The 16,265-nt window shown below is 41.9% G+C and overlaps 2 protein-coding genes across 2 annotated transcripts; one reads left to right on the top strand and one right to left on the bottom strand.

Annotated features, from left to right (window-relative positions):
* Nucleotides 1-291: 291 nt before the first annotated feature.
* On the bottom strand, nt 292-1,771 carry LOC139410865 (immediate early response gene 5-like protein). Its single transcript, XM_071156465.1, has one exon. It carries the CDS (start codon nt 1,768-1,770, stop codon nt 751-753), a length of 1,020 nt encoding a protein of 339 aa, XP_071012566.1. The 5' UTR covers nt 1,771; the 3' UTR covers nt 292-750.
* A 2,388-nt stretch (nt 1,772-4,159) lies between these two features.
* On the top strand, nt 4,160-4,858 carry LOC139412338 (octapeptide-repeat protein T2-like). Its single transcript, XM_071159167.1, has one exon. It carries the CDS (start codon nt 4,160-4,162, stop codon nt 4,856-4,858), a length of 699 nt encoding a protein of 232 aa, XP_071015268.1.
* Nucleotides 4,859-16,265: the final 11,407 nt, after the last annotated feature.

Here is a 16,265-nt window from a genome sequence, read left to right as displayed (position 1 = left end):
GAGTTATCAAAATGCATTTGGCAATAAATTGGTGTAGTTCTTTTCCATCATCGCATGGTGGAGCTGGTTCTGCATCACACGTTTGAGCAAGGCATGCAAGGCACATGAAGGCAACAACTTGGCGCAGGAGAAAACACTATATCCAATGAATTACATATACACACTAGAAAACGTTGTGGATGGGCTGTGTTGAAGCCACTGTACCTCCATCTTGGCACTCCCCCACCAGTGTAAAGAAAAACATTTTGGAAGCTATATAAAATGCATTTATTGCCCACATTCGTTTGCTACATCTATTTTATTACAGACACCTTAATGTAAGATACACATTCAAAATTTTAAAAAGATGTAAAAAAAAATCCTTAAAGTATATTTTTCGGGACATTACTAATGTTACTGTCCCCAATAAAACGACACAAATACTTACATACATTTAATTGTTCCCTTGAAACATTTAAATGAAATGCTGTGAAATTCCATTCATCACGAGGACTGCACGTACTGGGGAATGCCAATATGGCCGGCCCGTGGCTTCATAGCCTCTAAATGGCCAATAGGCATACATAGCATCAGCAATCCATGGTTAACATAGGTCATCGCACATATTGCGAGAGCCCTCTCCCCAAAGTACAATTTAAATTGAGTTCAACAAATTTTAAATTGAAAAAGAGCAGAACAGTGTTAAGTATATCAATTATGTATTTTATTTGAGACCACCAATGGTTTGTAGAAAAATGTAAAGTGTGTCAATCAAAAAGCCTCAATTGCTCTAGTCCATGCACCGCTGCCCGCCAGTGCTTGTTTACAACAGTTTGTTTGTCCGTTTACTACCTGTTCCACGTCCGTTTGCCAGTTCAACAGCTCAGTAAACCCCGAGCCTAACACTGACATGAGGTTGGAGATGTTCGGTGTGTCCAGTTGTTCAGAATTACAACAAGAAACGTCATCAGACCTAATGCGTTTGCATGACATGGGCACAAAGTCTGACAGATAATCGGAATCAGAAGCATCACTTGAATCCATTTTTCGTTTCTTATGAGAACTTTGCGGGCCCTGACCATGTTGTTTTAATGACACGCAGTAGTCTGGGGGGAGATATCCATTCTCGACAGTAGTCACCACATGTGTGTCCAAGTCCAATACAGTCTTTTGGTTGTGTGTGTTTGAGACAGGAATGTCCCGGTTGGCTGTGTAAGGTTCCGCATAACAGTCCCAGCAGACCCCGGAGGACTTGAGGTTAGGGTCACATTGATAGACAGGAGCCATGAAACAGGCAGGTGCCGTTTGGATGTGCGCATCGGGCACCATTGCTGGGTGGCAAGCCGATTGTGGCGCTGCGCAGTGGTAAGTGTCCAACACATCCCCTGTGTAGTTGCAGCAAAACTCACCAGCTAGATCCTCACAGTTCCCGGTCATTTCAAAAGAGTCCTGCTTTTCATCACAGACAGTCCTCATCTCCCCGTTCTGCTGTAGGCAGCTATACATTTCTGCAAACTCCATGCTCATGTAAAAATCTCTAGCGTTTTTCAGGACATATGTGACCAGCAAGTTCTTGTGGAGCTTGATACCTCCTCTCTGCGTTCTGGAGTTATGCATTTTCCGCAAAGAAATAGAGATCAAATTCTGTGCGTCAACTGCACACGCCATGATAATAAATGTACACTTATATTTGTTACCTACTCTAGTGAATAAAATAGACTGTCTTCTGGACGTAAAAATATAAGTAATTTGCCTATTATAGAAGTAAATTCGTGGAGAAAATCTGAACATGCTTTCTCATGCTTTCTGGGTAGGGGCATGGATTTACGCCCATTTTTGCTGTGAACAATTTAAAGACATCTCACATAGGTTCCTCCCAATCACGGGTTCCACCAACGAAACCCCGGCGTTGTCAAAGACTGACCTTTTTTCCTCGGCTTATAGTTTGTACTGGCCAATAAGGGAGAGGCGGTTTTTCGCTACCATTCGAATATATGTGTGCCAAAAGCGTACCAAGATGCACAATTGCGCATTACGTATAAGTAGGCCTTAATTTCTCCCCAATGATAAAACGTGGAAACTGGTTGTACTTCTGGTATTGCTATTTATTTAGTACATCTTCAAACATTTAAATTAATTAAATTACTTACCATTTCAACTCATCACACACTCACACACTCACTCACACACACACACGCACACACGCACGCACGCACGCACGCACGCACACACACACACACACACACACACACACACACACACACACACACACACACACACACACACAGAGACAGGTTGGGGATGAATCAGTTAATCTGCACCTGGAGGTGATGTCATAAAGTCCCAGTGATTCACGGAAACCTCTCTGTCACTAAGCATTTATGTCTGGTTGGGAATGCTCCCTGTTGATAGACTAATCAGTCAACTGAACTGCACATCTGCTGGTAGTAGACAGATGGCTGACATCATACAGCACACCTGCACATGGCGTTCATGTTCTGCCAAATAGGTTACAGTAATAGAGGTAGGCCTAACCACTCAGGTAAAAATAGTAAAGAACCATCTTTAAGGCTATTATGGCCTGATAATACTGTTTGTAAACTTGGTAGCCATGGGCACATGTGTGATGGTATGTCTGTCAGTGTAGCATTGTTGTCAGTGTTAGGGAGTGTATTTTTTAGTGCGTCCAGAATGAGGTACTCAAATGAGTGTGACTCATTATTGCTTTCTTTGAAGTTAGACACAAGTGATTTCCCCAACTCACAAGTTGATCACTCAAATATCTTTAAAATATAACACACTGGCAAAGAAGGAGGCATCGTGAGAACCATACAGCATACTGCCATTATACTAAAGTCGGTGTTGTTTGAGTTTTAAATGTAGTAAAAGATAGGAATGAAAGAAAATACCCAATAAGAACACTTGAATGCACCTGTGCAATGACTGAAAGTGCTCAATCTCATCCACGGCCATTTATTTCCTTTTTTTTGACACTGACATTGCAAATGTCAAGTCAGGGCACATACACTATGACAGCCGCACACAGTTAACATCACTGTCAGAGTGGGGCATATAACAGCACCAATCACTATCAGGATGAAGGTCAAATGTTTAACACCATGTCAACATCTCTGGCAGAAAGAGAGACATCTACAGTGGTGCTAATGCGCATATGTGGCCTGCAGCGATACGCCCGTTTTTTGTGTGCCATCCTTGTCTAATTCTAAAATAATTTAAATATTATCATTTAAAGGATGCATAAGCACTCAGATTGTATTTTACACTTAAGCAGCAGTATAAAAAGTCCATATTATAACATGTTCATTCATTTACTTGCTCTTAGCACAATTGATAATAACTCCATTACTTTCTCAAACAGCTCAATGGTCAAACCAAGGAGAAACAATGCAAGGAAGTAGACAAGTAGCCTCAATTTACTCAGTGAGAAAGAATGGGCTTCAGAAATTAGTGATCAGTAAGACGGAGAAACGGCAGCTAGTGACAATGCAGTGCTTCTGTCTGTTTTAACAGAGAAAATAGTCTCAGAGTGTACTAGTGGGGTTTTGGTGACACCTTGTGTATCACAAGGGATATAGATTCATAAGTGTGACAAAACACTATTCTCTTCAAGGCTGTTAAAAGAGAATGGGAACGGTAAAGGTATACTAATTAATGTTGGATCTTTGAATTTCATAAATTATATCATTCAACAAAAGACATTTCCATAAAGCAGATGCTCATTGCTCTAATGTAACTCTATAAACTTGTAAAACGCAAGCAGACCATTTCTATTCCCTGCAATGCAGTCTGCAAACTGCTTTCGGTGTATTAGGGAAGAGGGAAGGTGCTGAAAGGGGAAAAAAAGGAATGAGGCTGTAGGCCAGTAAAGATGCATACAATTGTCTCCACCCAGCAAGCGTGGTACATTTACATATGCAAATGCAAGGTTACTGTGAGGGTGGAACAACAAGCGGAGAGAGAGCGATGTAGGGGGAAGAGCAGGATAGAGATGAGGGTGGAACAACAAGGGGAGAGAGAGCGATGTAGGGGGAAGAGCAGGATAGAGATGAGGGTGGAACAACAAGGGGAGAGAGAGTGATGTAGGGGGAAGAGCAGGATAGAGATGAGGGTGGAACAACAAGCGGAGAGAGAGCGATGTAGGGGGAAGAGCAGGATAGAGATGAGGGTGGAACAACAAGGGGAGAGAGAGCGATGTAGGGGGAAGAGCAGGATAGAGATGAGGGTGGAACAACAAGCGGAGAGAGAGCGATGTAGGGGGAAGAGCAGGATAGAGATGAGGGTGGAACAACAAGGGGAGAGAGAGCGATGTAGGGGGAAGAGCTGGATAGAGATGAGGGTGGAACAACAAGGGGAGAGAGAGCGATGTAGGGGGAAGAGCAGGATAGAGATGAGGGTGGAACAACAAGGGGAGAGAGAGCGATGTAGGGGGAAGAGCAGGATAGAGATGAGGGTGGAACAACAAGGGGAGAGAGAGCGATGTAGGGGGAAGAGCAGGATAGAGATGAGGGTGGAACATCAAGGGGGGAGAGAGCGATGTAGGGGGAAGAGCAGGATAGAGATGAGGGTGGAACAACAAGGGGAGATAGAGCGATGTAGGGGGAAGAGCAGGATAGAGATGAGGGTGGAACAACAAGGGGAGATAGAGCGATGTAGGGGGAAGAGCAGGATAGAGATGAGGGTGGAACAACAAGGGGAGATAGAGCGATGTAGGGGGAAGAGCAGGATAGAGATGAGGGTGGAACAACAAGGGGAGATAGAGCGATGTAGGGGGAAGAGCAGGATAGAGATGAGGGTGGAGGCAGAGAAATTGTGTTTTATTAATATTTTACCACTCCAGGTCCAGGTAGCATCCTTTTGATAGACAGCAGAAAAGACTACCTGCAACCTTCTCAAGAAAAAGTAAGGTATAGAATACGTCTTGCAAATTGAATAGCCAGTTTTAAACCTGATAATGTATATTGCCAGAATTCCACTTTGTTAATGCTACACTCCCATTTCAAAACTCTAACAAAGAAAGCAAATGTTAACCTGTCAGTAACCCATAAGAGATTGCTAGCCATCTTAATATAAAATATGACTAAAATGTATTGCTGTGGGCTCATTATGGAGCCAACACCTCCTTGAACCATAATACAAAACTATGTTTTACCATCAGTCACTGCTAAATATACAGTATGCAAGGTGTGTTGAAAGTGGCATAGGTTCTATACGACACTGCATCCATTAAACATAAAAAGGAAAACTTAATGAACAGGTTGGATTTATCTTTAATTGCCACATAACGTGGATATACAGTATGATCCAATTCAGACCGTTGTACTATAGAATGTTTTTTGATGTTACATGTGGAAAACAGATGTGTGTAATTCAATTCATTCACACATGAAAACATATGTTAAATTTAACACGTGCTATGAAAAGGGGGAGAAGTCAGTAAAAAGTCTGGAAATGTAGCTTTTTTTCCACAGAGCTTAAGCTTTAGACAGAATATTTCTGTGTGTTCTGTATGTGCACGGCCCACAGAGAGAACAAGAAATAAAACACTCCATTCCTAACCACATGCAATGGATTTTTCTGAGGCTACATAAATCAACGTGTTTCAGATCTTTCTCACTATACCCTTTATGTTATTCCCAATATATCCTGTTACTAGTTTCCTCCACAGTTTTCCATTTCCTGTGCATAGGATCACCTGTACAGAATGCTCTGGTTCCCTGCCCCATGCTCAGACTGGAAAACAGGAAAAAGGGTTCAAGGGTGTCCAACAAGTAGAATACTACTCCCACACACACAGCAGGGAAAACCCAGCATGGCAGTACTCCCAATTCTTAGACCAGTACATTGTGTTTTAAGAACATTGAGCTTCCTAGCCTGAACACTGCCAGAAACAACACGAACTGAGGTGATTCCATTGCTAAATGAGGTACATTTATATTTTTTCCACACTGCCTGGACACACTGTTTTATTTCTCACATATACAGTCACCTTGGCTTAGTCCAGCCAATCAGCATAGCCATCACAATGGTTCACTGTTCTACGGGGCTTCATTCTATGTATTTTGACATTACACTGTGACCAATACCATGGTGCCCTGTAGGGTGTCCTCTTGACCATGTGCATTTCTGACAGTCAGTCACTTCACTGTTCAAGTGGAGCTCTCTCGCTCTCCTGTGGAAGCATGCAGATTTATTCCTGAGCGATGCTAGCTAGCTCCTGCATATTTGATTTAAGCCTTGTTTGCGTAACCTCTCTTTCGCTCCATCTCCCTCTCCCACTTTCTCCCTCTCCCACTTTCTCCCTCTCCCTCTTTGTATTTTTCTGAGGCATCACTTTAATATGTATGCAAATAGTTGTGCTGCTCCATGCGTTAATTGGTGTGGCCTCCTGCAGTCGATCAGTCACGCAGGCAGGTGGGTGGTCGGTGGCTGTGGGGAAAGTGTTTGTATTAGTGAGGCTGCATCAGTCTCTGCCAGCCTAATGTGAGGGAGCGTGACTGGCAGAGAGGCTCTGCAGTGCAGCCAGAGTGCAACCTTGCTGCCGCTCTGTGGAAGCCATGCTAGTCACAAACGATAAGTAGAGGTGACAATGTGTATGCCAAGCACAGTCCTACTATTCTTTCCACTTCAATACCTGCCTTAATGAAAATATTACTCCCTGTCATGGTACAAGAACATACAATATATACTGTACCTATAGATTCATTTGGGGGAATGATTTTTAGATTTATCAAAATTAAACAAGAAGTTTTCAGTGACAAGAAAATATAAAAAATATGCATTGAAAAAAAAGTGACGTAATTGCTGCAAAGTTTGTTGCCCAAGAAATTGGTGGCCTGTTGGCAAATCTTATTGGAAGGAAGGATTAGAGTGGAATATAACTCAATTGTGAGCAGAAGACAAGACATGTCAGCAAGTTGTTTGACTGCTTCAATCATCCTGTCTAAACTGAGCCCAGACACGTCTGTCTGTCATTCAGTGGGTTATTTGCCTGGATTGCCCTTCAAGTTGACAATTTAAGACCTCAGTCTTTGACAGTGATGTGGTTTATCAACTCCCTTCATGTCAGAAACATGCAGATATGAACACATTCATAATTGGACATACAGTGCCTTCAGAAAGAATTCATACCCGTTGACTTATTCTCTCACCCATCTACACAAAATAGCTGACAATGATAAAGTGAAAACATGTTTTTAGAAATGTTAACAAATTTAATGGAAATGAAATAAATAAATATATAATTTACAAAAGCATTAACAACCCTGAGCCAATACTTTGTAGAAACACCTATGGCAGCGATTACAGCTGTGAGTCTTTAGGGGTAAGTCTCACACGGGCTTCCAAGTGGTGCAGCGCTCTAAGGCACTGCATCTCAGTGCTTGAGGTGTCACTATTCCAGGCTGTATCAAAACCGGCCGTGATTGGGAGTCCCATAGGGTGGCACACAATTGGCCCAGTGTTGTTAGAGTTTGGCCTGGGTAGGCAGTCATTGTAAATATGAATTTGTTCTTAAATGAGTTTTCCACACCAGGATTGTGCAACATTCGTCCATTATTTTTCAAGCTCTGTCAAATTTGTTGTTGATCATTGATAGACAACCATTTTCAAGTCTTACTGTATATTTAAGTGAAACATGTAATTCGGCCACTCGCTGTCTTCTTGGTAAGCAACTCCAGTGTATATTTGGCCTTGTGTTTTAGGTTATTGTCCTGCTGAAAGGTTAATTCATTTCCCAGTGTCTGGTGGATAGGAGACTGAACCAGGTTTTCCTCTACGATTTTGCCTGTGCTTAGCTCCATTCCGTTTCTTTTTTTATCTTGAAAAACTCCCCAGTTCTTAACGATTACAAGCATACCCATATCATGATGCAGCCACCACTATGCTTGAAAATATGGAGAGTGGTACTCAGTAATGTGTTGTATTGGATTTACCTCAAACATAACACTTTGTATTGCAGTATTACTTCAGTGCCTTGTCGCAAACAGGATGCATATTTTGGAATATTTGTATTCTGTAATGGCTTCCTTCTTTTCACTCTGTCAATTAGGTTAATATTGTGGAGTATCTACAATGTTGTTGATTCATCCTCAGTTTTCTCCAATAACAGCCATTAAACTCTGTAACTGTTTTAAAGTCACCATTGGTGGCCTTCATGGTGAAATCCCTGAGTGGTTTCCTTCCTCTCTGGCAACTGAGTTAGGAAGGATGCCCGTATCTTTGTAGTGACCGGGTGTATTGATACACCATCCAAAGTGTAATTAATAACTTCACCAAGCTCAAAGGAATATTCATTGTCTGCTTTTTACCCATCTACCAATAAGTGCCTGTCTTTGCCAGGCATTGGAAAGCCTCTCTGCTCTTTGTGGTTGAATCTGTGTTCACTGCTCGACTAAAGGGACCTTAGAGATAATTGTATGTGTCGGATACAGAGATGAGGTAGTCATTCAAAAATCATTTTAAACAGTATTATTGCACACAGAGTGAGTCCATGGAACTTATTATGTGTGCACATTTTAACTCCTCTCTTAGGCTTGCTATAACAAAGGGGTTGAATACTTATTGACTCAAAACATTTCAGCTATTCATTTTTTATTCGTTTTGTAAACACGTAAAAAATATATCATTCCAATTTGACATTATGGGGTATTGTGTGTAGGCTATTTTAAATTCAGGCTGTAACACAACAACATGTTGAAATAGTCAAGGGGTGTAAATACTTTCTAAAAGGCACTGTACATACTGTATGTAGGATCTTAATTTGAGCCAGTTTGCTACAGCAGGAAAATAATCCTACAGCAACAGGAAATGTGAATTAGTATGTGGGTTATAATTGATACAGTGGGTTGCAAAAGTATTCACACCCTTGGCATTTTTCCTATTTTGTTGCCTTACAACCTGGAATTCAAATAGATTTTTTGGGGGTTTGTATCATTTGATTTACATAACATGCCTACCACTTTGAAGATGCAAAATATTTTTTTATTGTGAAACAAACAAGAAATAATACAAAAAAACTGAAAACTTGAGTGTGCATAACTATTCACCCCCCCAAAGTCAATACTTTGTAGAGCCACCTTTTGTAGCAATTACAGCTGCAAGTTTCTTGGGGTATGTCTCTATAAGCTTGGCACATCTAGCCACTGGGATTTTTGCCCATTCTTCAAGGCAAAACTGCTCCAGCTCCTTCAAGTTGTCCGGACCTCTGGCAGTCTCTATGGGTGTGCCACAGGGTTCAATTCTTGGACCGACTCTCTTCTCTGTATACATCAATGATGTCGCTCTTGCTGCTGGTGAGTCTCTGATCCACCTCTACGCAGACAACACCATTCTGTATACTTCTGGCCCTTCTTTGGACACTGTGTTAACAACCCTCCAGGCAAGCTTCAATGCCATACAACTCTCCTTCCGTGGCCTCCAATTGCTCTTAAATACAAGTAAAACTAAATGCATGCTCTTCAACCGATCGCTGCCTGCACCTGCCCGCCTGTCCAACATCACTTCTCTGGATGGCTCTGACTTAGAATACGTGGACAACTACAAATACCTAGGTGTCTGATTAGACTGTAAACTCTCCTTCCAGACCCACATCACACATTTCCAATCCAAAGTTAAATCTAGAATTGGCTTCCTATTTCGCAACAAAGCATCCTTCACTCATGCTGCCAAACATACCCTTGTAAAACTGACCATCCTACCAATCCTCGACTTCGGCGATGTCATTTACAAAATAGCCTCCAATACCCTACTCAACAAATTGGATGCAGTCTATCACAGTGCAATCCGTTTAGTCACCAAAGCCCCATATACTACCCACCATTGCGACCCGGAACGCTCTCGTTGGCTGGCCCTCGCTTCATACTCGTCGCCAAACCCACTGGCTCCATATCATCTACAAGACCGTGCTAGGTAAAGTCCCCCCTTATCTCAGCTCGCTGGTCACCATAGCATCACCCACCTGTAGCACGCGCTCCAGCAGGTATATCTCTCTGGTCACCCCCAAAACCAATTCTTTTTTTGGCCGCCTCTCCTTCCAGTTCTCTGCTGCCAATGACTGGAAAGAACTACAAAAATCTCTGAAACTGGAAACACTTATCTCCCTCACTATCACTATGATAGCACGAGCTATCAGAGCAGCTCACAGATTACTGCACCTGTACATAGCCCACCTATAATTTAGCCCAAACAACTACCTTACTGTATTTATTTTATTTATTTATTTTGCTCCTTTGCACCCCATTATTTTTATTTCTACTTTGCACATTTTTCCACTGCAAATCTACCATTCCATTGTTTTACTTGCTATATTGTATTTACTTTGCCACCATGGCCTTTTTTTGCCTTTACCTCCCTTATCTCACCTCATTTGCTCACATCGTATATAGACTTGTTTATACTGTATTATTGACTGTATGTTTGTTTTACTCCATGTGTAACTCTGTGTCGTTGTATGTGTCGAACTGCTTTGCTTTATCTTGGCCAGGTCGCAATTGTAAATGAGAACTTGTTCTCAACTTGCCTACCTGGTTAAATAAAGGTGAAATAAAATAAATAAATAAAAAAAGTTGGATGAATTCCGCTGGTGCACAGCAATCATACCACAGATTCTCAATTGAATTGAGGTCTGAGCTTGACTAGGCCATTCCAAGACATTTAAATGTTTCCCCTTAAACCACTCAAGTGTTTCTTTAGCAGTATGCTTAAGGTCATTGTCCTGCTGGAAGGTGAACCTCCGTCCCAGTCTCAAATCTCTGGAAGACTGAAACAGGTTTCCCTCAAGAATTTCCCTGTATTTAGCGCCATCCACCGTTCCTTCAATTCTGACCAGTTTCCCAGTCCCTGCCGATGAATAACATCCCCACAGCATGATGCTGCCACCACCATGCTTCACTGTGGGGATGGTGTTCTCGGGTTGATGAGAGGTGTTGGGTTTGCACCAGACATAGCGTTTTCCTTGATGGCCAAAAAGCTAAATTTTAGTCTCATCTGACCAGAGTACCTTCTTCTATATTTTTGGGGAGTCTCCCACATGCCTTTTGGTGAACACCAAACATGTTTGCTTATTTTTTGCTGGCCACTCTTCCCTAAAGCCCAGCTCTGTTGAGTGTACGGCTTAAAGTGGTCCTATGGACAGATACCCCAATCTCCGCTGTGAAGCTTCACAGCTCCTTCAGGGTTATCTTTGGTCTCTTTGTTGCCTCTCTGATTAATGCCCTCCTTGCCTGGTCCGTGAGCTTTGGTGGGTAGCACTCTCTTGGCAGTTTGTTGTGGTGCCATATTCTTTCCATTTTTTAATTATGGATTTAATGGTGCTCCGTGGGATGTTCAAAGTTTCAGATATTTTTTTATAACCCAACCCTCATCTGTACTTTTCCACAACTTTGTCCCTGACCTGTTTGGAGAGGTCCTTGGTGTTCATAGTGCCGCTTGCTTGGTGGTGCCCCTTGCTTAGTGGTGTTGCAGACTCTGGGGCCTTTCAGAACAGGTGAATGTACTGAGATCATGTGACAGATTATATGACACTTAGATTGCACACAGGTGGACTTTATTTAACAAATTATGTGACTTCTCAAGGTATTTGGTTGTACCAGATCTTATTTAGTGCTTCATAGCAAAGGGGGTGAATACGCACCACTTTTCCATTTTTTTTACATAAAAAAAAAAATGTAAACAAGTGGGGTTTTTTTTCACTTCACCAATTTGGACTATTTTGTGTATGTCTATTACATGAAATCCACATAAAAATCCATTTAAATTGCAGGTTGTAATGCAACAAAATAGGAAAACCGCCAAGGGGTTGAATGAATAATTATGCAAGGCACTGTACATTTTTCGTAAGGGAAAATCAAGTTGAAATTACAAGAGTGGAAATTACAAACACCAGAAGCATTTTAAAACCTCAAACACAGCAATATAAATTAAAAGTTATCCTGCAACAGGGTGATCAAATTAAGATCCTACATCTGTAGTTAATCTCAAAGATGTCAAGTGTATTCAAAAATAATGCTCTTATATAAGCATATAAAATGAATCGCATTATGTATTGTCATATCAGCCATCTGTTCGTTAATCATTACAAGCGGTCTAACTCTAATACAGCCAGGTAGATCCTGTGTGCATGTTATTGGAAAACTCTGTACAGGCTCATATTTCTATACTGACAGATTTTATAGAATAGATATTTGATCGTGAAGATATTTTAGCATAGTGTTTTTTGAGAACAAAAAGTCCAGAAAACTCCTAGATGAATTAACCAAACCAAGGGGGGGGGGGGGGGGGGGGTGGTTCTGGTCCACCATATTATGTTCCTGTTCCCCTAACCTCAGCTTTTGGCAAGGCTGTGGTTCTTCAGTGATTGGTGTGGGTTAAAAGCAGAGATTATTGATCTGTTGCCTGGGACCACATGGGATAAGGATCACTGTCTGCAGGAGGTGGACTTGACGAGACAAGGTCAGGTCATCCGGCAAAGACGTACCCTTAAACCATCTCATCAGATGCCCACTTTACAAGAAGGTAACAGTCAATAATGTCTTGGTAGCACTGGATGAAGGCGAATGTGCTTACTCAACAAGGCATTTGGAATTGTTATTTAGCAAGAGCTTCCTCTCATCCTTAATATTTGTTAGATCAAACAAATGTTAGAAAGAAAACTGAAAAGCATAGACTGATATTACAATAAATATAGCACTGAAACACGGAATCATATACTGTATGCTTTCATTCCATACTGCCTTCATAGTGCTCTTGAATTGGGTAGTAGGTGAGGCCGATACTGCTGGGAGGACTCTTTACGGATCTTGATCGTATTTGTTGTTGTATCATATCTGAGTGGCAGGCATTGCCATTGCAACATTTCCACGGCTCTTACAGCTTCCATCTTTCACTGACAGCAGTGGGAAGGGAGAGAGGAGAAGAACAAGGGAATGGAGAGAGAGTGATGTGTAGAATAGAGAAGCAATGCTTTAAGCAGAGAGATCACAATGATCCAAATAACAATAAAGCCAAACCACACACACACTTCTCATAAATAAAGCATACAGTGTCTCGTTAGGCTTTCCATGAGTCAGACACGACCCCCACATCTCTCTCCCCTGTTTGGCGTTGCAGAAGTGAAAATATTAATTTGAGTGATGGCCGGCTCCTGTCAGCAGAGCTTGTGGGGGTCTTTGGACATCCTTCCACCTGCCTCCAGAGCACTCAGGGAAGAGTATCTATCTCACTACAGCCATCTCTGGAGAACCTAGGCCTCTCATCCATATTCATCCCCAGTCACAGATAACTCTCAGCAGCCACCACCTTCATCCTCCCCATCGCTATGGTGTCTATCACCAGGTCCGTTTCCTGTAATGGCTGCCTGGACACCCCCTCTACTGCTTAAAGAGACAGTGCACCACCCAAACATCCTGATGAAGCTTTTTACATGCATATGACCAGCATATGATTGTTCCTTACCCAACAAGCTGTTAAGCAGGAGAACATATCTAAATGAAGGAATCTAGAGAAACAGTCAGAGACATATGAGTCACACACACATTTACACATTTACATTGGGTTCCAGTACAGATATAATCATGGTCTCCTCTGTTCGAAATAACAGGTAAATGTTATATCATAAATCAAAATGTTCACAATAGGCCTACACACATACAATCACACACCATTTATCTGTCTCATACACAGTTTGGCCCGTAATGTTTAGTTGAGGTGGAGGTGCTTGCTGGGGTTTGGATGGAGGTTGTTTAGAGCAGCCTTTCCCCTGGGATTAGAGCAGGGCAGGCTGGGTCTGTTGAAGTGGCTATAACTTTCTGTCATGGCATCCCAGATCCCTGTTGATGAAGCCACACTCCCCAGAGTCAAATATGGCCACAGAGGTGGAGGTTACACCATCCAAGGATAGTGCTGTGGTTGTTATGGCAAACAGTGACACAGAATGTGCTCTGTTGTACTATTTTAATAAAACCATTTACAGTGCATTCTTGAAAGTATTCAGACCCCTTGACTTTTTCCACCTTTTGTTAAGTTTACAGACTTATTCTGAAATTGATTAAATTGATAAATTGAAATTGATTCCCCTCAACAAGCCACACGATATACCTCATAACGACAAAGCAAAAACAGTTTTGAAATGTTTGCTCATTTATTTAAAAAAAATGGAAATATCACATTTACATAAGTATTTCAGACCGTTTACTCAGTACTTTGTTGAAGCACCTTTGGTAGCGATTACAGCTTCGAGTTTTCTTGGGTATGACGCTACAAGCTTAGCACAGCTATATTTGGGGAGTTTTTCCCATTCTTCTCTGCAGATCCTCTCAAGCTCTGTCAGGTTGGATGGGGAGCGTCGCTGCACAGCTATTTTCAGGTCTCTCCAGATATGTTCGATTGGGTTCAAGTCCGGGCTCTGGCTGGGCTACTCAAGGACATTCAGAGACTTGTCCGAAGCCACTTCTGCATTGTCTTGGCTGTGTGGTCAGGGTCATTGCCCTGTTGGAAGTTGAACCTTCGCCTCAGTCTGAGGTCCTGAGCGCTCTGAAGCAGGTTTTCATCAAGGATCTCTCTGTACTTTGCTCCGTTCATCTTTGCCTCAATCCTGACCAGTCTCTCATCCCCACAGCATGATTCTGCCACCACCATGTATCACTGTTCCAAACAGAATGATGGAGGCCACTGTGTTCTTGGGGACATTCAATGCTGCATAAATGTTTTAGTACACTTCCCCAGATCTGTGCCTCGACATAATCCTGTCTCAGAGCTCTAAGGACAATTCCTTCGACCTTATTTGCTCTGACATGCACTGTCAACTGTGGGACCTTATACAGACAGGTGTGTGCCTTTCCAAATCACGTCCAATCAATTGAATTTACCACAGGTGGACTCCAATCAAGTTGTAGAAACATCCCAAGGATGATCAATGGAAACAGGATGCACCTGAGCTCAATTTCGAGTCTCATAGAGAAGGGTCTGAATACTTACATAAATAAGATATTTCTGTTTAAGATTTGTAATACATTTGCAAAAATTTCTAAAAATCTGTTTCCCCTTTGTCATTATGGGGTATTGTGTGTAGAATTCTGAAAATGTTTATTTATCTAATCTATTTTAGAATAAGGCTATAACAGAACTAAATGTGGAAAAGTCACAGGGTCTGAATACTTCCTGAAGGCACTGTATATCTAAAGACTATGGTATATACAAATGGCTAAGATGCAAATTACTGAGTCCAACTGATGCTGGTGACAGAGCAGAGATGCACACCTTGGTGGACTGTAGCAGAGACAGTAACCATGACCACATGGCAAGAAGAGCGAGAAGCATAAGAAAATAGAAATGGGTTTCTGCTCAAGAAACAGAAGAATATAGAAAGGGGTTTCTGCTGAGACCTGCACTTGTGGCACTACAGCAATCCCTCTAACGGGTCCAAGAGAAGAGTGAGATAGGGAGAGGTGTAGACGGACAAGCCCTTATTAAACATACATGCCAACTGTCTCCCTCTGCTCTACCCAATTAGGGTCATTTCCACTAGCGGCGCTGAAGCCAGTGAGGCAGAGCAGTGCATGGCGGCATGGATTAGTTCTGATGAAGGTTGCATGACATTCAGTGGTTGACTTGCACTAGCCCAGTTACACCTTTAATACTTATCAGATGCTATATTGTTAAGAGAGTGTGATAAGTAAAGTGTAGGACGGTGTGCAGGTGTGTAGTGCTGGGGGAGCCCGAGATAGCAGCTCACTTTTCTCAATTTGAGAATACATGGAGCTGGTAAAACTATATCTGGAAAAACAAATTGGATTAAATGTTAAATAAATGATATTTAATTACCACAAAAATTCCATGAAAAACAATAGAATTACAAACCAAATAAACATGTATATCCGCCTAGAGGTAGGTAAATTGTTGTTGTCTTCCCAGTTTTATCTCTGGCGGTGGAGAATGATTAAGAATTATAGGCTAGTTGTGTGCAATACCGAGGCCCATCAGAGGCCAGTTTTATTGCTTCTTTAATCAGAACTACAGTTTTCAGCTTTGCTAACATAATTGCAAAACGGTTTTCTAATGATCAATTAGCCTTTTAAAATGATAAATTGGCAGCTTCATTAAATAGCACCGGCAAAACACCAGTCTCAACATCAACAGTGAAGAGGTGACTCCGGGATGCTGGCCTTCTAGGCAGAGTTCCTCTGTCCAGTGTCTGTGTTCTTTTGCCCATCTTAATATTTTCTTTTTATTGGCCATTCTGAGATATGGCTTTTTCTTTGCAACTCTGCCTA

Source organism: Oncorhynchus clarkii, chromosome 6 (genome assembly GCF_045791955.1).
Source record: "Oncorhynchus clarkii lewisi isolate Uvic-CL-2024 chromosome 6, UVic_Ocla_1.0, whole genome shotgun sequence".
Lineage (NCBI taxonomy): Eukaryota > Metazoa > Chordata > Actinopteri > Salmoniformes > Salmonidae > Oncorhynchus > Oncorhynchus clarkii.
Note: the sequence above shows the minus strand (reverse complement) of the source record. Positions and strands in the feature narration are given on the sequence as shown.

Coding starts and splice junctions, on each gene's coding strand:
- LOC139412338 (XM_071159167.1), top strand. CDS start 4,160: ATGAGGGTGGAACAACAAGGGGAGAGAGAGCGATGTAGGGGGAAGAGC.
- LOC139410865 (XM_071156465.1), bottom strand. CDS start 1,770: ATGTTCAGATTTTCTCCACGAATTTACTTCTATAATAGGCAAATTACT.